Here is a 22,727-nt window from a genome sequence, read left to right on the forward strand (position 1 = left end):
AACTAACGATTCAGAGTTGATAATTAATAACAACAACAACGCTTTACAAAAAAAGAAAAATAATTAACTGGAACCAAACTCTAATAATGCATCACATGGGTTTCCTAAATAAACATGGAAATTGTTCAGTAAAATGAAGGGCCATTTCCCCAAAAATGTAAAATAAACATGTTAGTGTATTAATAGCCGTTCCGTTAAATTGACAATAGCGGAGTGCGACTGTTGATCACAACAAAACAGTGTTACATTAACATTAGTATTAGTATTGCTATAGTAGTAGACTAGTAGTTATATATATATATTTTTTTGGTGACTCGACTAGTAGTTATATTTAAGGCACTCGAGTTATGACTCACAAAAGTTAAATTTAATTTACGGTTGTTCATCTCATTAATAATAGAGTTTATTTCTAAGTTTAACCTCGATTTAACAAAAGTTCACAAGATGATTTGAATTCTTAAACAGACTCAAATAATAAAAATATAATTTATAATTCTATATCAATAAATTATAATTTATATATATTAAAAAATATTTAAAAAATTAATTTTATATATTATTTATCTATCGATTATAAATTTTTTATTTATATCCTACATTAAAATTATATATAAAAATAACTATAAAATTTTAAATAATTAAAAATAATAATATATATATAATTATTAATATATATATTCTATATATATATTTAATCTATACTTTTAATATTATATATATAATTAAATTATCTTATAAGTTAATGAATTAAATTTATTTAAATTCAAGCTCGTTTTATTTAATTTATGAACTTAATTTTAGGTTCAAAGTACATAAATTTAGCTTATCAAATTATTATCGAGTCGAAATTAAATTTACTCGCAAACTAACTTGAGTACTTGACTTACTTCGAGAATTAATTATATTGAATTCGAATCTTCTAAAATTTGAATTTTACTTTAGAGAATAAAATGTGATTTTTTGAATAATTTCTCTTTTATATTTATTTTTGGTTTCACCTATAAAATTAATTATGAGAGATCATACTTTACTCTTTAAAGTAAAATTCAAATTTTAGAGAATTTAAATCCAATTGTATTATAGTACCTAAACAATTACAATTGATAGCATAAAAAATGGTCTCATTATTATTTGCGAGAGTTAGACAAATGTGAGGTTGAAAAGGTATTATTAATTTATTAATTATTATTTGGACCAGCTAGAATAGCAACTGGCAAAAAATGAGGTTGGAATTGGATATCAATATAATATGCAATCAAATCAAGGGGCAAGTAACGAGTCATGTTATTTATAGCTGTGCCCCTTTTATGATCGGGACTCTACACCGCATCAGCATAAGGTGGCAAATGCTAGGATTTAGATTTAATTTTAATCTTATTTGTTGGTTAGAATTTTTATATAAATTAAATTTTATTTTATTTATGAATTAAAAATATTTTAATATTAATTTTATTTATTTTAAATTTACGGTTATTTGATATTATTCATAGATTATTAAAAAAATATAATATTATTATATAATTTAAAATAAAATTAATTTTTATATAAAAAAATATATTAAATTATTATTTAATAATTATTTTAATGGTTAAAAATTTGTTATATTTATTGAGAAATTTTTAGTTTAATATTAATTTAAAATATATTTTTATATAAATATATAACATATATATATATATATATATATATATATATATAATGTGTAGATTAGTCGGTTAGAATTGAGACTCAATTCACACTTTATCTGATTCCTACAAAAATTATATTTGCACTTATATTTTATCACTGCAAATCAGGTTAACAATCCGACCAGATTGGATTGGATCGAATTGAATACATGCGAATAGAACATCCTATCCGACTTGTACAAAAAATATACTCACATTTTATCCTACTAGTTACATATCGGATTAACAATCCTAATTAACCGAATTAGATCGGGTTGGACATTAAATTGCATGCTGCCACCCCTACATCAGTATCCACATCAGCTTCCTAATACAGCTTTAATTCATAATAAGTTAACCTCAATAGTAGAATTTACCGTTACACAAGGAACATCTTGTCCTTTCACTAATCCTATATTTCATTCACTCTCTCTCTCTTTCTTTAACTAATTACCTACGGTTTTCTATTAAAATAAACTATTCCATACAGAAGTTGATATGCTACCAATCATGATTGAGATTGTAGACACGTTAGTCGTTACTCTTGTCGTTTGAGGGGCTAATAATACAATAATCGTGTTCACGTTCTATCATTTGCACAATAAAACATTTTTTGGGCCGTGCATGTCATGTGACGATGAAATTAACTTGCTTACACTGATTCTTATAAATAAGATAATCACATGCTTTGTTCGAATAAAATGCAATCGTTTTTTAGTGCATGAGAATTTTTGGCCATCTTTTGGACTTAACAATTAATCAGAGGGCATATAAAAGTTCGAAAAAACAATAGTTTGATTAATTAAGCTGATTATATATATATATATATATATATATATAGTATTGCACACTATCAACCGAAAACAGTACTTTGCATTCCTCTAATTATTATTTAGGCCAAATAAATAAGGCTTTGAAATACAAAATGAAAATCTCGTTAGCTCAAATAATATTTGTTTGTCTTTCTCATGCTAAAAAAAACATCAGAAATAAACAACTTGGATTATTCGAGTGAGCCAATGTTGAGAACTCTAATTTCATTTTGTACAAAAGTAACTATTTACCAGCAACAGACTCTTAAATAAATCTTCAATCTATGATTGATTAATTCTTAGTTTATTGAGTTAGGAAATACCATTGAAAAAAAAATTAGAAATTTCTTAGTAACAATAAACAAACTTAGCATTGAATACTGGTAATGTAAAATAAAGGAACAATTTTGGGACACAGGTTTAGACTGGCACGATCAAATCTGGTTATGTAATTATAACAAATATATTTTCTTAAACTCTGCTTTCAAGGAAAAATACAAAATGCTGTATAAAAATTATACTTTCATTTCATTCGGATAGCTTAACAACAATGATATTAATACCAGTGAGTTTTGACATAAGTGGAATTCAGCTATTATATAATACAAAACCACTCGTTAACGCGTGCATTGGATTCAATATGTAACTAAAGGAATAGCTAATGGGCCAACTAGGTATTATCACTCTAGAAATCATGGAGAGGAATGCATGAAATTCAAATCAAGATACACATATTTGGCATCCAACCTTGTCCTGGTAGCCTGAGGTATATTATTGAAATTTCCATGTAAGCAATGCAAGATTTCTGTAATTTTGGGGTAAGGAAACGGAAATTATACAGACTGAAATTGGGGCTACAAATTTCAGCAGCTATGGAACATAAAAAAAAATGTTATCCCTTTGGGTCAACAATTCGGGAACCTCCCGGTGGCATCCTCGAACTATGTATAAACTCACTCTGCAGACTTGGGTACTAAATCAACATGGCATATGTAAATATTCAAAAATTGAGAACTATGTAAAGCCAATAGAATTAGCATAGGATTGAAGGAAAACAACAGCTTGCTCAGAAATAGCCCTGTTTCTTGCTTGCCTCACCCAACCTTCAACAACTTCTGCAGCTTGGGTGCCTCTTACACTCTCTTCTAGTAATTCGGCTGCTTCAACAAGTTTTCCTTCAGCCAAGTAATTCTCAACTTTATTAATCACAGATTCAATCCCTTCGCCAGATTGGTCAGCTTCCTTAACCTGAATACAAGCCAGTGCCAAAAAGAAATAAAACTAGTGAATTGTCAGAAGGCAAAACAAAAATTGTGTCCAAATAGTCAACTGACCCACAACCATTTTCACATGAAGCACAGCTTTAAATATGTCAGTTATCTACATACCTTCAACCAGGATGCTATGTGTGCCAAAGAATGGGCCAATATACCACCACCTCCTGGTGGGAAGAAGCTGAAGTGTCGTAATGTCCCTTTTAAGGAATCAAACTGCAACAGAATAGGCACAATATCTAAGGCATCCAAAATTGTGTGTTTTCTTTCAGAATTCACATGGTAACAGACAAATGCAGTTCATATAATTACATTGTTCAATAATTCAAGAACTTTCTTTGTACTCAATCCTAGTAGTGTTTTGTATAAATGCTGAATGTCAAAATCCCCATATGACATAAGCATATAGAGTATTAAACTTTCAGCAGATTATCTCAAGTAAAAGATATGCAAGGTCCAAAATAATAACAACTATAAAATATTGAAGAAGAAGAATAATCAACGAAAAAGTAGCAAATTTCATATAATACAAGTGATCAAAGAAAAGCCAACAAGAGGTGAAACACAACTTGCCTTCTGCTTTAACTGCAGTGGTGTTTCTGTGCCATTGTTTCGAGTCTCTTCTGGAAGGGATGATAGCACTAAATTCAAAATTGAATCTTTATCCGTGTCTTCAAGAGAAGACTGCAACGATGCTATTTCTGTCTGAATTGGCAATCCTTTGGAAAGTGCATCTTCCAGTGCAAGAGCTCCCTGCAGGATTCATGCACAATCAAAGAAATGGGGAAAAGCTGATGAACAGAATGCAAAATAAATAAATAGAACATAAACAAATATTTAGCCATTAAATTCCTTTATATTAAATATAGTAGATAGAATCAGAATGAGAAAACTGGGAAAACTTACCAATGCAAAATGCTGAGCAGCATGACTTTGACGAGCTTCTTCAGACCGAGCATAAAATGCCATACATAAAGCATTGATCTAGAGGATTGGAGTGAAAGAAATTTCTAATCTAGTTAGATTTCATATATGTTAAGTGAAAGAACCTACCATGTAAATGAACAGGCAGCATCGATTTGCAAAGAATGGTGAAAAATAGATTATGAACTGTTTTAAATAGGCATAAAACGGCTAAAGCCGCAACTTGATGTCACTTTACATGTTACACTAATTTCTGGAATTTGATGACAGAACTTACTGCAGAAAATTTTAATCAAACTTATAAGAAGCTATACGGCTATTATTTTTCCATGAGCCTCCACACAAGTTCATATCCGCTTCATAAATTAATTGAAGTAAATTCTTAAAAAGTTTAACTTATTTAAATCTAGTTTCCTTAACTTAAAAAGAAGGCTCACATTAATATTTGCTTCAGCCATTCTTTCAATTTGGGCTGCCTTCTCTTTTGCTATGGCTGCATTTAACTCTGCCTTAGACAATTCCTGAGCTTTATTCAGCTTCATTTCTGTTTCAACTTCCTGCAATTTCCAAAGACAAACTTGATTTTAGATTTTAAGTTTTTAACAAATATCATCTAGTTTATAAGAATAATAATAAGAGTAAAAAGATAGTAGAAAGAGAGAAAAGGAAAGGGGGGGGGGGGGGGGGAGAGACAGTACTTATACAGTTATATTACCAACAAAAGTCTAAATGTGTACCTTCTGTTCAAGTTCTGTCTTCAGTTTTTCCTCCATCTTTTCTTGAAGTGACTTCATAGCAAGGACCGCCTTTGCTCTTTCTCTTTTTAGCTCCTGCAAATAAATAAATAAATAAATAATAGTCATTGTTATTAATTTAAAACGAGAAAAGAAAAGAACAGAGGAAAGATAATGACTTGGGGTTTCTAGATATCACCACTCATGAACTTTTCTTAACTTTTTTGGAAGTCAAAAGTCGGAATTTTAAAGAGTCATTTGTTGTGCTCTGAGATGTTACAGATATTCTAACTTATCATACTGCTCAAAATGCACATTTTAAAGCACTAAAAAGAAACGAGTAAATGGTCAAATTCGTCCTGAAAGATCACTCGTTCTCCAAATTGATCCCCGAAATATTTTTTTAATCAAATTCATCTTTCAAAGATTTTAAGCTAGTCATATTAGTCCTTCTGCCACTTCCCTTGCTAATAGCGTCAAAATTTGCTGATGTGACACCACACTAACCACAACACACACTTGGCTAACACAATAAGTTTATGCAATTACATCAAATCAACTCCAAATTGAGGGGACCTTGAGGCATTGAAATCCCTCAATTTGGAATTGATTTGATCGAATTTCATAAATTTATTATGTTAATAGCCAATTAGAACAGTCAGATGTATATGGTGGTGTTATTTAACGTACCATATCAAAATAACAAAACAAACCCGACAAAATGAAGAGTCGAATTTGATTCCAATCATTACTATGAGAATATGGATCCACCTTTTAATGGCTTTTTGCAAGAAAAGTACTTTTAATATTTTACCTTCATTATATTTTTATAAAAGAAAAAATATTTGTGCAGCTTGTTTGAATAAGCTTATAAACCAAATAGCTGAAAGCCTAGAAGTGACTTTCCTTCTGTGTTTTTTTCTTAAAAAGTACTATTATTAGACCTGCCATACTATTGAGTCAAACTCAGGATAGCATGGTATTGCTTAAATTGTCATAGGGTAAAGTATTATTTTGGTCTCCAATGTTTTGACCAAATCCTAATTTGGCCCCTAACGTTTCAATCGTTTTATTTCAGCCCCAAAATGTTTCAAACGTCCTATTTCAATCCCACAAAATTTCAAACGAGTTCAATGTTATCCCATCATTAAATTTGATATAAACAATTAGTGTATTGAATAGACAAGAAAGTAAATCAACCCACCAACGATAATCAACGTAAAAGCTTTTCCTTTGATTTTGAAGCATTGATGATTACGATTTAGGGTTTATTTACAAGAAGGAAATCGAGAAGAGAAAATGTTATAAAAAGGTTTTGGTAATGCTTTTCTAATACGGAAGAAGATATGAGTTAACAATAACATTAATGTCCACATCACTCACTGTTAATTATTCGTGTCAAATTTAATGGTAGGACAACATTGAATCCGTTTAAAACTTTTTGGAATAGAAATAGGACATTTGAAACGTTAGGGACCAAATTAGGATTTGACCCAAACATTGGGGACCAAAATAGTACTTTACCCAATTGTCATATTCACAAACAAGACTATGTAAATGTGTTGAATAAAAAGTGCATACATCGAAACAAACACTTAATCCATTATACATGACTGTTGACTAGCTCTCTGTTTAGGAAAATTGGAGCAGGCTTACTCATTCCAACCCATGGACTAGAGAAGAGAAAAACGTGTTCACCTTGTCCAACAATGCAGCCTCTTCAGCAAGCATAAGTTCCCTGGCAGCTGCCTCTTTCAACTTCTTTTCATATTTTTCCTAACAAGAACAGCATGATATGCAAGTTAATATAAAAAAGTTCATCATCATACTAAACAATAAAAAGCAAAAGACACAAATACAGGGAAGATTTCAGAGAGTAGACAGTAAGTCATAGAAATGATCCATGATATAGCCCAAACCTTCAACACTTTCTTCTCTTCATTAAAAACATGTGAATCTAAGTCAGCCTGCCTTTTTTCCGCAGCATGAATGGCTTGTATGAAATCAAGAATCAGTTTCCCATCCTCAGAAATATATCCACCTTGCGATCCCTTTGTCGCACCATCAAGTGCCTGGTATGTAAACACATTATCTTTAACCCATGCGCCATATCAAAAAATATATATAGCACCCAGAAAAGGGGGGAAAAAATCTAAATGTGAGATTTAAATTACCTCTTTTTCTACAGAAAAATGGCCGTAAGTATGGCTTCTTCCATTCCTTAAGTGATATTCCTCAAGGAGACCAGGTGGATGTTCCTTATCTTTATCCAATGCATTCTATAATAGAGTAATAAAGGAAAGATGTTTTAAAAGCAATGTTGATGTCAATATTCTATCGCACCGCTATAAGACCGGTTATGCTTTATGGTATGGAGTGTTGGGCGGCTAAAGAGGAGCACGAACATAAGCTGAGTGTGGCAAAGATGAAAATGTTGAGATGGATGAGTGGTGATACGCGATTGGATAAAATAAGGAACGAAGATATAAGGGAGAGAGTTGGAATAGCACCCATTGTGGAAAAGATGGTTGAATCGCGTTTCAGGTGGTTTGGACATGTGAGAAGAAGACCGATAGAACATCTAGTTAGGAGGGTGGATGAGATGGAAGATGGACAAGGGGCGAAAGACAGAGGAAGACCTAAGAAGACCATCCATGAGGTGGTCAAACGAGATCTACATGTAAACGGTCTCTCTATAGACATGATACATGACAGAGCACAATGGCGTCGTTTGATTCATGTAGCCGATCCCACTTAGTGGGACAAGGCTTTGTTGTTGTTGTTTGTTGTTGATGTCAATATTCATTTAAGGAAACAAGGAAAATCCTTGGGTAATGTTAGCTGTTAACTGAATCATTTCATAGGCACACATTATACTATCATAGTGAAACTGTGATTATTACTAAGAAGGCTGTAGTTTTTATAGTGATTAAACCTCAATATTAAGCTATGGAAAAGTCATACGTACCTCTCTTCTCTCCTCCACTTCTTGTTGTTTTGGTTGCATGTTTGTCATCCCATTTTCATCCAGAGCTGTAGTAATCTGTGTGGATGTGGATGTGTGTTGTATTCCCTGTTCCAATCTAGGGGCAGTAACAGTATCTGTGCTTCTTATGCCAAAACTCCCTTCAGATTGCACCACAGATGCTTTACTTTGATCATCAGATGTTAGATTGCCTTGAGGATGTTCAGGCCACAGGTTTTCTTTGGTAGGAGCAGTAACATCTACAGTTATATCGGATTTGTCTTGCTCTTGAATTGGCTTATCACCTTTATCTTCTTTCACATTTTCCAGCTGTGGAAAATGATTATCAACCTTCTGCTCTGCATGCTCTGACACAAGATTTTCATTGTTAGATGTCTCCCTATGAGGTGAAATGAACTGGTCCACTGAAGGTTGTACATTTTGTGAGTCTCCATTGGTATCCTTGATCAGAGCTTCCTCATGAGCACCAAGCTGCTCTTTTTTAAGATATTTATCTAAATAACCAGTTTGGTAAGCTGCTAGAAAAGCAGCACCTAAAGCAACAGTTCCAATGAGAAACTTTGATGGAGAGCCACTAGACTCTGGTGGTTTGCCTGTAGAGCCAGGAGCAGGGGCAGGATCTGGTTTAGATGCAGTTGATAATTTCTTTCGTGATGATAGATGTGAAGGTATCTGCTGAATTAAATGAAGAGATTTTTTAAGATAAATTAGGAAAATAATATAATAAACATGGTTTAAATGTTCTTTTTGTTTCAAATACAGATATAGTTAAGGATCCTCTATTACCCCAGAAACCATCAAACGAAAACATCCCAAGGGTGCATGTTCTGAACAGAGTACCCTAAAAGCTACCTGACTGAGCCTTAAACCCCAGGCTATTGCCTCCAAACCCCTCATTCATACTTAATGGGCCTTCAACTATCCTAATTTCTACCTGTAACCAATTCCACATTTTACAGATTTGAGAAATCCTAATCGCTCCAATGTCTAGCATTAGACGGTTCATGTAATATTTTTCAAGTTACATTTGGTGGTGGCTGACTGTGTTAAGCATGGACAATAAAATAAATAGGAAATAAGGGTGATACTAAAAATTATTTGGTCCGGTTGAATGTAGTTGAAGTAGAAGTAATGAGAATATGACATACTTATGAAAGTGAATTAGCATGTTTATTGACCAAATGTTTTTCTTAAGTTAATAATCAATCCATGATCCAATGCTTGTTCTAGGTAAATTATTATAAAGTGTAAGACCCAATGGTTGAAAATTAAAATCCAAAATGACAAGACTACTAGCATATGTGACAGAACCAACCAATTCCAGTGCCCAAATTATAAAAACATATATATGAAACTGAATTCCAAGAATGGCATCGAAAATAAAGCTTGAACAGAACACAGGCACCTGATTTGCAACATATCTAGGGCTCCTTCTGAGCGTTTGGCGAGAGGATATTTCCAAAAGCGACCTGTAACTCGCACGAGACAATGCATTCAAGGTTGAAACCACGGCCAATAAAATCAAAAGAGCGGGTAAGCAAGAAATACAAAAACAAGAATAAAAATGGTGAGTTCGTTGGATTTGAAGAGGCGTACCTCCGCAACATGGCAGTGAGGCGTGGGTGGCTCTGAGAGGATTGAAAACGAGAATGCGCCCCAGGTGTATGAGGAAATGACTGAACCAGATTAGAGGAGCTGGGTTAGATGAGTGTGGAAAGGGCGTTGAATTGGAGATCGATAAGAGTGTGTTTGTGGATTGATTGATTGATTGGTGATTGCCGTGTTCTTCTACTACTGCAGTCTGCTGTCGATTCTTACAGCAACCGGGATAGGAATACAACACAATTTTGCAGTTTTCTCCCAAACTTTTCAGGTGCTTATTATGTGATTTTAATATTATTAATGAGGAGGAAAATTATAATTAATAATTAGGTGAACTATTCAATCCTCTCTAAATTAGAGGGTAAATTATTTTTTATAACATATCTTCTTATTATTAACTGAAATAAAACTAATTGACTTATCATAATTAATTTTAATTTTAATCTAATTTAAATTTTGTTAGTTTAATTAATTAATCATAATGTAATGTTTTTGTAAATTATAACAATTATTGAAAAATTTAATTTTATAATTTTTCATTTTTTTAAATTATACATTTATTAATTAATTTTAATTATAAAATAAAAAATTAAAAACAAAGAATAAATAAAAAAATTTCAAAAGATACAAAAAATTTAAAATTTTTAAAATTTTCTCCCTCTTGCTTTCTTAAATTTAATAAGAGTTTATTATAAAATTTTTATTATTTCTCTTTATTTATATATAAGTTTTTTTATTATTTCTTATTTATAATTTTTATTATTTTTTTATTTAATATTATACATTTTTATAATTGTGATTTTTGTATATTATATTTATTATTATCTTTTTATAATATAATTTATCAATTTCATTAGGTAAAGCAAATTAAAAAAAATTAACTATAAATAATAATAATAATAATAAATTATGGTATATTAATAAAGAATACTAAGAGTGCTAAAATATACAATATAAAAAATATATAAAAAAAGTATAACAAAATTAAACATACATAAAAAAAATAATATTATAATTTAATAACATATTTTTTAAAAAATATTTATTTAAAAGTATCTTTAACTAATATTATCAAAATAATATTTAGGGTAAAACGTGCATATAAGCTAAAGGCATACTAAAATTTCAAAAATTAGCCAAATTGAAAATCCATACATGAATCAACCAGAAGCAAATTTTCATGTAGTTCGAATTAGGGGAATTCGAATTAAACATTCGTAGTAATTCGAATCACACTGATTCGAACTACTCATATTTTGGTGCCCATAATAATTCGAAACAGGGTGTTTCTCATTGGAATTACAGGTGTTACTATGTATCAGTATCAGCTATTACAAATTTTTACAGCACCCTTAATATTTTTTAAATCATTTTTTAAAATTATTTTGTATGGAATCAAATCTTTCTTGTGGTATAATTTAAATAAATTTATTAAAAAAATTATATTTGCTCAAATTTCAAATATAATAATACTCTTTTACATAATTAATAATTTAAAAATTAAAAAAATTATTTCATTTCATGAAAAATAATTAAAAAAAATATATAAATTTAGCTGATTCATATATTAATTTTTAATTTGGCTTATTTGTGAAATTTTGATATGGCTTTGACTTATATACGCATTTTACCCTAATATTTGTTTTATCAAAATCAATCTTAATATAAAGTTGCCAAAATATAAATCATGTTAATACAAATTTAGTTTTATCCAAAATTAATTTCATTCTAACTCTAATTTGACAAATAACAATTTAAATACGCACTAAGAATTATTACTTTTACAAATGTGATTTTGAGTACAAAATTATTTCTGTATTTGTAAAATAAAAAATTAGCCAAATAAAAAATGTAAGCTTTTAAAACAATGAAACTATACTTGTCACCAAAAAAAAACAATGAAACTATACTAGCCAAGGTGCAAAGACTGAAATGCCCCTGGTGGGATGCACCCTGCACGCTGAGGTTTAAGCAAGAAGCCAAAAGGAAGGAATAGCAGAACTGCAGAAGCACCAGAAACCGCGAAACGCCGCGGCGCCGGGTTTCCCAGCTGAAGTGAGGTGAAATGGGGGGCAATAACAGACACAGGAGATTCAAAAATCAACGCAACCATCGCCCTCACTCATCTCGAGACCATCAACTCTTACTGTAACTTCATCTTTCTCATCTCTTTCCTTTTTCTTTTTCTTTTCGGTGTTCGTAATTGACGCGGTTTTTGTTGCCTCGATCTATTTCAGAGACGATGATGCTCAGTCCTCTTCTGTTCAAGGTGCCTATACATTCTATTTCTACTTATTTTATTTCTCAATGAAATCCAATATCTTCCTTGTTTTCAAGTGCGCGATATCTTTAATTTTTTTTTCTCTTTTTCTGATAATCAAAGGGGCATGAAGCCCAATCTGTTATCCCCCCTATGAATGAAACTCTGCATGTTTTTTAGTTGCAGAAACAGTTGAGGTGGAGGAGCAGGAGCAGGAGATGACGAAACCCAAAATAAAGCTTGCAATGTGGGTATGCATTCTCCCAATTTATTCCTATGTTCATCTCAATTCAAATGCTTGTTTCTGTGGTTGATTAGTGACATGTACGGGGAATGTTCCTATTTGTGAAGTATATAAATCTCAATTTGCATATTTGATTATTTGTAATTATGGAACTTTAAATTCTTTATGTGATTGGTTCTCATGTTGTTGACTCAGGATTTTGGACAATGTGATATCAAAAGATGCACAGGTCGCAAGTTATCAAGACTGGGTATGTTAAAGGCAAGTACTTGTTCTCTTTTTCTTAAACTTTCTTTTTTTCCCCTTCATTCTTTGATTACTTTCTAGATATGATATGATTAGGTCTACATACAAACTTATATGGATAGCCATGAGCATGCATATATAAAAATACTTTAGTCTGTATGCTGAGTAGTCCTGACACCTAGCTTTGAATGAGTTGTTTCAGGAGTTACGAATTAGTAATGGATTTGGAGGCATTGTTTTAAGGTACTTCCTCATTAACTTTCTTTTGTTTTCCTACTATATGTCTGAAGAATGTTATTGTTCCTAGAACATTGTTTATTTTCATGTTATATTTATATCATAAGTTCATAACATGTTAGCATGAATATGATTAGTGATTATCTCTTTTAATTATGGTTTGACAGTCCTGTTGGAAAGCAATGTGTCTCAAGAGAAGATTCCTCTTTAATAAAGCTGAAAGGATTGGCTGTTGTGGATTGCTCTTGGGCACGCTTAGATGATGTGCCTTTTGTGAGGCTACGCTGCACTGCTCCACGCCTCCGTATGAACTTATCTACTGACATGACTATATTCACATTTGCTTAGTGATCTTGGCTATCAATGCTTGTTTGTGTATGCTACACTATACCATGTATTGGAACATCTAAGCTTGACACAAATACTGCTATAGTTCTCCATGACGTTTAAAATTTTCTTCTAGCACAAATTCATTTAATCTTTCTTACCTGTTTATAAGTTGCCTCTCAACTATTACCCGTGTGGGGTTGTAATGATTACTTTCTAATATTTTCTGTTTATGGCAGTGCCATGGCTTGTAGCAGCAAATCCAGTAAATTATGGTCGGCCATGTCAGCTATCATGTGTAGAGGCCTTATCTGCTGCTTTAATAATATGGTACCAAATATCCTTATCCGTGATTGGATAATATCCTTCTTTTTGGTGTTTTTTCAACCCTGTCCCCCCTCTCTCTCCCCTTACCTCAAAAGAAAAATATGGATATCTTGTCAGGAACTGTCTGTGTGGGCTTATTTGCTACTAGATTGCTTTACATGGTCTAGCTTAATAAATTGACTTTGCACTTTGCAGGAGGCATACCTTTACCGTTATATTAGTTTTCCTCCTATTTTGCTTGGTTATTAAGAACTAAACATTAATTCAAAATTTTTTCTTTGCCTTGCAGTGGGGAAGATGAATCGGCAGAACTATTGCTTGACAAGTTCAAATGGGGCCATGCTTTTTTGTCCCTGAACCGGTATGATTGACAATTTATATGGTTATTATGTAATTATGTTTTATCAAGATGTTATTTACTTTTGATATTAATTTGACTCTGGGTTGCATGTAGCTTCATAAGCTCCTTGATATTCATAAATATCTATTATTAATCAATCAATCCAGGGAATTACTGAAGGCGTACTCCAAATGCCAAAACAGTGTTGATATTATTGCTGTTCAAAATGCTTGGCTGTCACAAGAGAGTCAGATTCCAAGGGCCCCTGCTGATACTGAAGGTATGCCTTTTCTTTTTAACCCCAAAAAAATAAAGGCCATAATTAGTTAATGTTCAATAAGGAGGGTTAACCTTGGTGTAATCATAATTTTTCTGCCTTGTCTCATTATGGGGGTCATTGTTTCTAGCAATGGGAGTAAGACGTACATCTGATCTGTAAACGTCATATTAGTTATGAGGATCTGAATTCAACTACTCTTGCCTTCAGGTTGTTGGCTGTCACGATTAAAATTCCATCTGTTAAATCTACTTTAGCAGTATATCTGTATGTTTAGTGAGGAAGGTATGCTCTGGTAATGTTGAATTGTTGATCCAAATAAGGGAACAAAACTAGTGAATATAAGTATACAGCTGATGCAAATCCACAGTGCTCGTATATAACATTTTGCTTCATATTCTTTATGTTTAAATTGTTTATCATTTTGGTTTCATATGTCTATGTCATAACATCAACTTTTCTGGGGCAGATTGAATAGAAAGTTACTTTCTTCTCAGTTTTCAATGTCTTTTACATTGGTTCTTCAAAAGTAACGCATGAAGCCATAAATCCGCTTCTGACTTCTGATGCTTTTAATTAATTATACTGTGTTAATACTGTTTTTTATTTTATTTTATATATAATAAATATTGTTGTATATGTATGGTAACATCGGAAATTATGTTTGGATTAATGAGCTCCGTATCTTCTGCTGTTGCATGCACATAGTTGAGAGTGAGGATAAAGGCTCCTCTGATTCTGAAGATGGTCTTCCACCTCTTGAAAAGAATATGAACCATTTGAACTTGGTAAATAGTGATGAGGAAAGTGAGTAGATGCATTTTGAGTCTCTTAATACGATATTGCTTAGACCTATGACCATGCCGCGGAATCAGAATAATCTGGAGGCAAAGCTCTTTGGCTGACAAAAGATGTGTACTATCGTCATCTGAGGCCTATACTTGCCATTTCCTTTGCTAACATAATTATTTATATTGTATTTTAAATATGAACGTATGACCTTGTTAGGTTTCGATTTTGAACGTGTAAATTTGTTTGTTATCCTAGTTCTTTATAGCTATAAGAGTTTTTAGAGTCCAAAGCGTTTTTTTTTTTATATTAATTCTTTCTTTTTAGATCAACGTCTTCATTTTATATACACTTAGGGTAAGATTTATGATTATTTTACTTAAGAAACTTACATATTGAGTTATACTGTTATAGTGATTACTAACACAAAGAGGTCCCGTGTAAAGGGTTAATAATCAAAATTAGTCTATGAAAAATAAGATATCTGTTAAATTTATTCTTGAAAGATTTTTTAATCAAATTGGTTTTTCAAAGATTACGAATTAATTATATTTGTTCTTCAGTCATTTTATTAATAATTTTTTTCAAAGATTGATGTTGTAAAACATTAATTGATAACATATATAATACCTGATATGTTTAATTGGATATTGACCAAATATGTTTATGAAAATTTATTAATTTAATTATTTTTTCTAATTACAAAAATTTTATTCGGTTATTCCTAATATGATTTAGTGATTAAATTAATAGACTTTTGTAAATATATTTAGTCAACGTCTAATTGAACATGTTATATGTCATATATACTATTAATTATTATTTCATATTACTAGTCCCTTATAAAAATTGTGAGTGGAGTAATGAAAAATATTAATTGAAAAAATTTTTTAAGGATAAATCTAAAAAATGGCTTATTTATAATGGATTAATTTGACTATTAATTCCGTATAAATTTTTTTCTAAATTTTGCATTCTTCATGCAATGCTTTACCTTTGTCCCAAAGAATTATGTGAATTTGTGCTGACATTTACAGTTAATGGAGAAAGCAGTATGACGGTGGGAAAGACAAATGAAAAACGGTTTGTTTGTATTAATAAACAATTTAAATATTTTATTTATAAATATAGATAATTTATAATATATTTATTAATTTTTATTTTATCATCTAAACAAAATATATGCTACAAATTATCTATATCCACAAATTAAAATATTTAAATTATTTACTTTAAAAAAATCTCAATGAAAAACAACTTTAAAAAATTTTTTGTAAAATACGCCATATTGGAACAAATTAACTACAATAATAAAGATTAATACACCATTGACGTTGACAAAAATCAGCTATATATGACTATTATTGATGTCACTAAAGCAATTTTTTCATAAAATGGATAAATCAGCTATATATGGATAGTTACTTTCCTATGGAGATTGAATCATTATAAATGAAAGATGAGAGATGGGAAGTTATTTTTGCCAATCCACTTATCCACATTACCTTAGTAACGGCAGCAAGCCAACAAATGCACTCGCAGCCCCGTGTCACAGAGGGCAGTATCGGTATTACGGGAGATTTTCGTCCTCATATCTGGATAAAACAACGGGGTGGAACAAAAACCGCAAAAAAAAAGTGACGTACAAGTACAACGCCCAACACAAGAGCCCTAGAACACAAGCAACGAACAGCAACCAGAAAGAAAAAAATCAATCTCGCGCTTTTTCCAATTCCGTTATTTTATGATTGTCTCCCTCACCTGGACAAAATATTCTTTGGGATTGAATCTCAGTTTTATCTGTTGCTTTGTTGGTTTTGCTTTTTTTTTTTTTTTTGTGTTTCAGGAATGGGAAAAAATTAACGAGCTGGAAGCGAAGGGGCGAAGAGTATAGTGAGAGTGTAGATTGCGAAATCCATTCGTTCGTTTTTGTTTTGGGGGTAGCTTCTCTTTCTCTCTTTCATTTCGACGTTGCTGCTTCTCTAATTCTCCCTCTTCTCTTCTGCAATTAGGGTTTCGCGCATTAAGCAGGACAAACTTTCATGTGAGTACTTTTTCATGTTCGAATCTATTTTTATAATTATTATTTACTTACAAAATGTGTGCAACATATTTCAAATTTAATATCTTATTTTGAAATTCCCCAGAAGGCCCTTATAATTATCATCATCGCCACCACTACCACCACTATCATATTCAATTCAATTTGTAATGAGATGAAAATAAATGGAATTGGTAATATAATCTTTTGATTGACGTTTTGTTTGTTTTCTTTGTTGATTGTTTGTGGAATATAGTTTGCCACTCCAGGTTAGGGAAAGCTTAGTTGATTTGGTTATAATGTCATCAAAATATCCAATTCTTGCCAATCGACCGATTGACAAGTGGAAGGTTACGGAGCTGAAAGAGGAGTTGAAGAGAAGGAAACTTACGACCAAAGGTTTGAAGGATGATTTGATCAAACGTTTGGATGAAGCCCTCCGCGTTGAAAGGGAGGCTGCCGAGGCTTCAGAGAAGGATGAGGCAAATGGTTTCAACAGTGATCTTTCTGTGCTAAAAGATTCGCAGACGGAGCCTGTAGTTGCTGAAGTTGTCGATACGATTATAAATGATGAAACAGTTGAAATGGCTGAAAAGGGTACTTCCAGTTTAACTAAACCAGTTGAAACCGTTGGTGCTGAAAATATTTCAGAGGTTGTGGATAATGATGCCAACAAGAGTGACAAGCTGGACAATGTTGCTGTCCCATTTGACATTAATAGTACTGCACCTGCTGTGAATGAAGAAGTTGAACACATGGATTCATCTGTCGATATAAATTCTACAAATGTGGAGTCCTCAGAAATTGTTCATGCACCTACCATGGAGATACCCACCACTATGGTCACTGACAGTGTTTCAATGGAAGTAGTAGTCAGCAGTCACGATTCATATAGTGCAGAACAACAGAAGGACTATGGTGACTCGGTAACCAACCAGGAGAATAATGAGTCAAAAGAACATCTGGATAATAAGGACTCAAACTCGCAGCTGGATAATCAAGACTCGAAGCCCCAGCTGGAGTGTGACCTAAAGCTTCCCGGCGAGGATCTCATGGCCAACTATTCAGTTCCAGAAAATCAGGTATCTGAGGTCAGCTCTAGTTTAGGGTCTCAAGTAAAATCTGATTCTATTTCTACTAATTCCGTGTCAATTAATCAAAAGAATGAACTAAAGGATAATATAATTGCTGAAAATGTTAAATTAGAACAAGAGATTGTTAGGCCATATATGGTGGAAGAACCATCATCCAGATATGATGTTGCTGTTTATGACGAAATACAACCAATGGATGTTGGAGAGCTACATGAGAAAAAGGCATCTGATGAGGATAATAACAAAAGTCCAGAGTTGAACAAGATCAATAGCCATAATGAAGATGTTGGGTATCCAGAGAAATTAAACTTCGATAGAAGCTCTGGTGATGACTCCATGGAGGAGGATTTGCCAGAGATTAAACAAGTTGATTCTAAGTTTGATGATGATGAACTAAAAGACAAGGGAGAGCATTTTGAAGTTCCTAATGTGAAGGAGGAAGGTAGTACTTTAGTTGAGGGAGATGGTCCATCTTTAGAAAAAGGTGATGATACCAGCCAAGACAATCATACACCTCCAGTTTCTCTTGTTGAGAAACGAAAATTTCATGGTAATTTTTCTTTTTTGTTTTTTATCCCCATGATGATCTGTTGGACTTTGACCAAGTGTTTTAGATTCTTTGTATTACATTGTTGAGTGTTCTGAATGTTTTCTGCATTTTCTAACCATGGAGAAGCTCGATATTATTTAGTGGTCGTTCAGTTTCATGTGGAGAATGGAGATTATCCATGGACTCTCTACTATACCTAACAAAGCCTTTTCCCACTAAGTGGGGTCGGCTACATGGATCAAAGACGTCATTATGTCGTGTCCATGGATTGGGATGTGACAGAATTTTACGTTGGCTGTCACAAGCTTAACACAACCCTTCATGGAGTGAGGAGTCTCTACTATACTGTGTAGAATTACTTATTTGGAATTTGTTTATTAAGAACCAATGCTATAAAAAAAATATTTAAAACTATCTTGTGAATAACTATTTATATGAAAAGTATTTCACAAAATCCACTTTAGGATCATCACCATTAACAGTTAAGTTAATCAAAGATTGTTTGGAATTTTCAACAATAAACTGCAAAAATGGCACCTGCCAATCTGCCATGCTAATATAACAGAAATATAAAAATCAATTTTCTCAGTCATAGCAGTTTTAGTTTTCCGTTTGAAATTTGAGAACTGAATATAACTTCAACCTGTGTTCCTTTGTGAATAACATTCTTCTATTTTTTTCCCTAGCTTTTGGAAAAAATACAAAATTTCTTTGGAAAAGTGGTGGAGGAATCCTGTCTTTTGATAGAGATAATTGAATGAGAGATCCATGTGCAATCTATGCTGCATTCTGTGCATGTTGCTGTTATCAGTTTATGGTAGCATTTTTATACTCAGTTCTAATATGGAAATTGCATCACAGAACAATCATCAGATGAGATTAATGAGCGTGCCAAGCGGCAACGAAGTTGGAACTCTGAAACACAAACAGTTAAAAGCTCAGATCCACAAAGTCCTGCTCTCAGGCCTGTTGCTGCACCAAAGGATGAGCCAGCTACTTTGAAGCACATCCTCTCCAGATCTGATTCCTCAGGGAAGGATGATTCACTCAAGGAGCGTATTGGTAAGTTGATATTCATTGTAATTGGATTATTAGCTGAGAAGAGCTGGTGCTTTTACTTTTGGTGCTGAGTTAATTAATATCAATTTTAAACCCTTCTTGTAATCCAAATAAGTGAAATGAAAAAGAAATCAATACACTCAAAGTTTAGTTATGCACAGTTATCAAACCACAGCTCAGGCCTATGGGATACGCATAACATAAATTTCAGTTCTCGAGTTTTCATTTTAGCATAAATGACCTTACTGATTTATGTTTATGGTTCCAAACATTAAGTAGTATTATTTGTTTCTGTTTTTGTGTCCTTCTGTATCTTTTGGATTTAGCTTTCTTGTCATACCATTAGATATAGTGTTCCGGCTCTTTCCTAGCCTAAGTTGTGTTGCTTTGATCTATGGCAGTTCCACCATCACAAAGGGCACCAACTAATTCCCTCAGGATTGATCAATTCCTACGCCCTTTTACTCTAAAAGCGGTGCAAGAACTTCTTGGTAAAACTGGGAATGTTGTCAGTTTCTGGATGGACCAAATAAAGACCCATTGCTATGTCACTGTAAGATTTTATTCATAATCATACTCATCTTCCGGACATGGAGGTCCCCCTGTGATGTTATGGTTATTAGTCATCATATAAATATAATCAATATTTTGTGTTGTGATGTAGTACTCATCTGTTGAAGAAGCCACTGAGACACGCAATGCTGTGTATAATCTGCAATGGCCTCCAAATGGTGGACGCCTTTTGGTTGCGGAGTATGTCGATCCGCAAGAAGTGAAAATGAAGTTAGAACCTCCTCCTGTTCCGGTTGCCTCTGTCAATGATGGTTCAGCAGTTCCTCCCATAACACCGACACCCATTTCCTTACAGCCAGAGCCTGCCGTTCGTCGCTGCAGAGAGCAGCCACCTGCTCCATCTACCCTCCCTCCTCCACCAACACCACAGTCAAAAACCCCTCCAGCAGCAAGAGAACAGCTACCACCCCTTCCAGAGAATGTTGACCAACCTATGGTCACACTGGATGATCTGTTTCGCAAAACCAGAGCAACTCCTCGAATTTACTATCTACCTTTATCTGAAGAGAAAGTTGCAGCAAAACTTGCGGCACGGGGCAGAAGCATCAAGAAGTAGGGATTTAGTGCAATGATTCTTCCCTGTCAGCTTTTATGATTTTTTTTTTATTTCTTACCATTTTTTTAGTTAACACGTGTTTCGTAAATTCTCATATTGGAACTGTAGGTAGGATGTTGTTGTTGTTGTTGTTGTTGTTATATCAATGGTAAGTATATGGTAATTTATATTTGAATGGGTCGAAACTCGAAACCTAAATTTGTCCAAATGTCACACTAATGAACTTTGTAAGGTATCCTTGGCCAAATCGAATGAACTTCCATAAGAATTTGCTTTGCTTTTTCCTTGGAATTGAATTTTGGAATAATTACGTGAATGCATTAATGGTGTGCTTGGACTTGGGAAAGATTATTTACGTCAGGAAATTTGGAACAGGCGAATCTGATAATTATGTAGCCTTAGCCCTTATCATACACACTCTAGCAAGAGGTCACTCACAAAATTACTAGTACTTTGTAGTGTTATATTTGATAGCGACGAATAAGATAATTTTGTAATGTTATATTCATGAAATTTTGCCTTTTCTATATTTTCAAAATGTTCTACTTTGATCGATGTAAAATTTTTAGTTTAGAATAGGTTTAAACATTTGAAAATATTTGGCTTAGTTCCCAAAGGACTTTGTTAAAAAAGATATTGTCGTTAAACAAAAAAATGAGAAAAAGAATTAAGAGAAAACAAAGAAAAATGATTAAAACTGTATTTTCTTGAACACCATCATTTTTGTTTAGCTAACTTTTTTTTGTTTATTTTTATTTGACTATTTTTTTTTCAAACATGATTTTAACTTTAAACTTTCATTCACCGCTTATGCGTTTAACTTTTGCCTTGAATTAATAGATTGAAAAATTAATTGAAGATTTTTTTTTACTAATTTTGCCGTTTAATCTCATTTACAACAAGAGATACCAAAAAATAATTATTAGAGTTCTTGAATTTTTTAAAATAATTATTAGAGTTCTTGAATTTTTTTTATGGCTATGTTTTACAAATAAATAAATTTTAATATTATTATTAGTAGTCTCTGTTAAGTTTTGATTTTTTATCAATTTTTTATTTATTTTTCTTGTTAATAGTATGGATATTTTTGTTTAGAGATTTTTTTGTTGTTTACTGATGTATATTTTTATATTTTTTAATAGAATTTTTAGTACTCATTGTTTATATAAATTTTTTTAATCATTTTTATTAATACATATTTTTTTTATAAAATTTTATTTTTTTGTTTGACTTTGTATATTTTTTATTATGTATTTTAAAATTAATATATATTTTATTTATTATTGTTAATTTTTATAATATGAATTCTATTAGAAAGATATAATTAAATACAAAAAGAGTACTAAAAAAGAGTACTAAAAAATTATAACTAAAAGAGTACTAAATTTTAGCACATAAATTTAAATTCTTTTTAAAAAAATTATAGTTAAAGAGTGTTAAAATAATATAATTTTAAATGATATAAATTTATATTTTTTTAATAATTTTTATCTAAACATAATTTTGAATAATATAATCTAAGTTTGTAAACACACACTAAACTATTATTACTCTTCTTTCATTAAATTGTTTTTTTATTCCTATTAATTAAATTGCTTAATTTTATACGTAATAGTATTTATGTTTAATTGCGGCATAAAAGAAAAATCCATATTAAGAAAACTAATAAGTTGACCTGGGTAATAAATAGAGAAATTAGTCAGATTAATAATTAATGATGAAAGAGAATTTGACTCTATTTGTGTCCATTCACCATTGCTTATTGAAAAGTAAAAATCTTGTTATAAAACTCATGATAATTGTCTTCT

The 22,727-nt window shown here is 31.9% G+C and overlaps 3 protein-coding genes across 7 annotated transcripts; 2 read left to right on the forward strand and 1 right to left on the reverse strand.

Moving 5' to 3' along the window:
• Positions 1 to 3,027: 3,027 nt before the first annotated feature.
• LOC130976768 (MICOS complex subunit MIC60, mitochondrial) lies at positions 3,028 to 10,270 on the reverse strand. Of its 2 annotated transcripts, none has more exons than XM_057901693.1 (12): positions 9,994 to 10,270; positions 9,803 to 9,866; positions 8,380 to 9,072; positions 7,586 to 7,690; positions 7,331 to 7,483; positions 7,110 to 7,187; positions 5,415 to 5,507; positions 5,115 to 5,234; positions 4,660 to 4,737; positions 4,327 to 4,506; positions 3,868 to 3,969; positions 3,028 to 3,727 (listed from the first exon to the last, which is right to left on the reverse strand). In XM_057901693.1, exons 1-12 carry the CDS (start codon positions 10,002 to 10,004, stop codon positions 3,494 to 3,496), a joined length of 1,911 nt encoding a protein of 636 aa, XP_057757676.1. In that variant the 5' UTR covers positions 10,005 to 10,270; the 3' UTR covers positions 3,028 to 3,493. The 2 variants fall into 2 exon arrangements, with proteins under 2 accessions (XP_057757676.1, XP_057757677.1); XM_057901694.1 differs by having other exon boundaries at positions 3,029 to 3,727; positions 8,380 to 9,069; positions 9,994 to 10,269.
• Positions 10,271 to 11,916: 1,646 nt separating this feature from the next.
• Positions 11,917 to 15,353, forward strand: LOC130976087 (uncharacterized). 2 transcript variants are annotated; one of them, XM_057900848.1, is made up of 10 exons: positions 11,917 to 12,147; positions 12,237 to 12,268; positions 12,440 to 12,510; positions 12,699 to 12,764; positions 12,952 to 12,992; positions 13,154 to 13,290; positions 13,553 to 13,643; positions 13,930 to 14,001; positions 14,148 to 14,260; positions 14,966 to 15,353. In XM_057900848.1, exons 1-10 carry the CDS (start codon positions 12,065 to 12,067, stop codon positions 15,070 to 15,072), a joined length of 813 nt encoding a protein of 270 aa, XP_057756831.1. In that variant the 5' UTR covers positions 11,917 to 12,064; the 3' UTR covers positions 15,073 to 15,353. The 2 variants fall into 2 exon arrangements, with proteins under 2 accessions (XP_057756831.1, XP_057756832.1); XM_057900849.1 differs by having other exon boundaries at positions 12,446 to 12,510.
• A 1,204-nt stretch (positions 15,354 to 16,557) lies between these two features.
• On the forward strand, positions 16,558 to 21,202 carry LOC130973844 (uncharacterized). 3 transcript variants are annotated; one of them, XM_057898526.1, is made up of 6 exons: positions 16,558 to 16,986; positions 17,059 to 17,090; positions 17,344 to 18,731; positions 19,593 to 19,793; positions 20,192 to 20,343; positions 20,455 to 21,202. In XM_057898526.1, the coding sequence occupies exons 3-6, from the start codon at positions 17,387 to 17,389 to the stop codon at positions 20,917 to 20,919; spliced, it is 2,163 nt and encodes a 720-aa protein (XP_057754509.1). In that variant the 5' UTR covers positions 16,558 to 16,986; positions 17,059 to 17,090; positions 17,344 to 17,386; the 3' UTR covers positions 20,920 to 21,202. The 3 variants fall into 3 exon arrangements, with proteins under 3 accessions (XP_057754509.1, XP_057754510.1, XP_057754508.1); XM_057898527.1 differs by lacking the exon at positions 17,059 to 17,090 and having other exon boundaries at positions 17,357 to 18,731; XM_057898525.1 differs by having other exon boundaries at positions 16,559 to 17,090.
• The last annotated feature ends 1,525 nt before the right edge of the window (positions 21,203 to 22,727 follow it).

This window comes from Arachis stenosperma, chromosome 4 (genome assembly GCF_014773155.1).
Source record: "Arachis stenosperma cultivar V10309 chromosome 4, arast.V10309.gnm1.PFL2, whole genome shotgun sequence".
NCBI lineage: Eukaryota > Viridiplantae > Streptophyta > Magnoliopsida > Fabales > Fabaceae > Arachis > Arachis stenosperma.

What these genes read in the sequence shown, in the direction of transcription:
- LOC130976768 (XM_057901693.1), bottom strand. An exon ending in CTAGATATGTTGCAAATCAG is followed by an intron (nt 9,073 to 9,802) that starts GTGCCTGTGTTC and finishes CATTTAATTCAG; the next exon opens with CAGATACCTTCACATCTATC. An exon ending in AAGTGGAGGAGAGAAGAGAG is followed by an intron (nt 7,691 to 8,379) that starts GTACGTATGACT and finishes ACTCTATTATAG; the next exon opens with AATGCATTGGATAAAGATAA.
- LOC130976087 (XM_057900848.1), top strand. Translation starts at nt 12,065, where the DNA reads ATGGGGGGCAATAACAGACACAGGAGATTCAAAAATCAACGCAACCAT. An exon ending in AAATAAAGCTTGCAATGTGG is followed by an intron (nt 12,511 to 12,698) that starts GTATGCATTCTC and finishes TTGTTGACTCAG; the next exon opens with GATTTTGGACAATGTGATAT. An exon ending in TTTGGAGGCATTGTTTTAAG is followed by an intron (nt 12,993 to 13,153) that starts GTACTTCCTCAT and finishes ATGGTTTGACAG; the next exon opens with TCCTGTTGGAAAGCAATGTG.
- LOC130973844 (XM_057898526.1), top strand. Translation starts at nt 17,387, where the DNA reads ATGTCATCAAAATATCCAATTCTTGCCAATCGACCGATTGACAAGTGG. An exon ending in TGAGAAACGAAAATTTCATG is followed by an intron (nt 18,732 to 19,592) that starts GTAATTTTTCTT and finishes ATTGCATCACAG; the next exon opens with AACAATCATCAGATGAGATT. An exon ending in TTCACTCAAGGAGCGTATTG is followed by an intron (nt 19,794 to 20,191) that starts GTAAGTTGATAT and finishes GATCTATGGCAG; the next exon opens with TTCCACCATCACAAAGGGCA.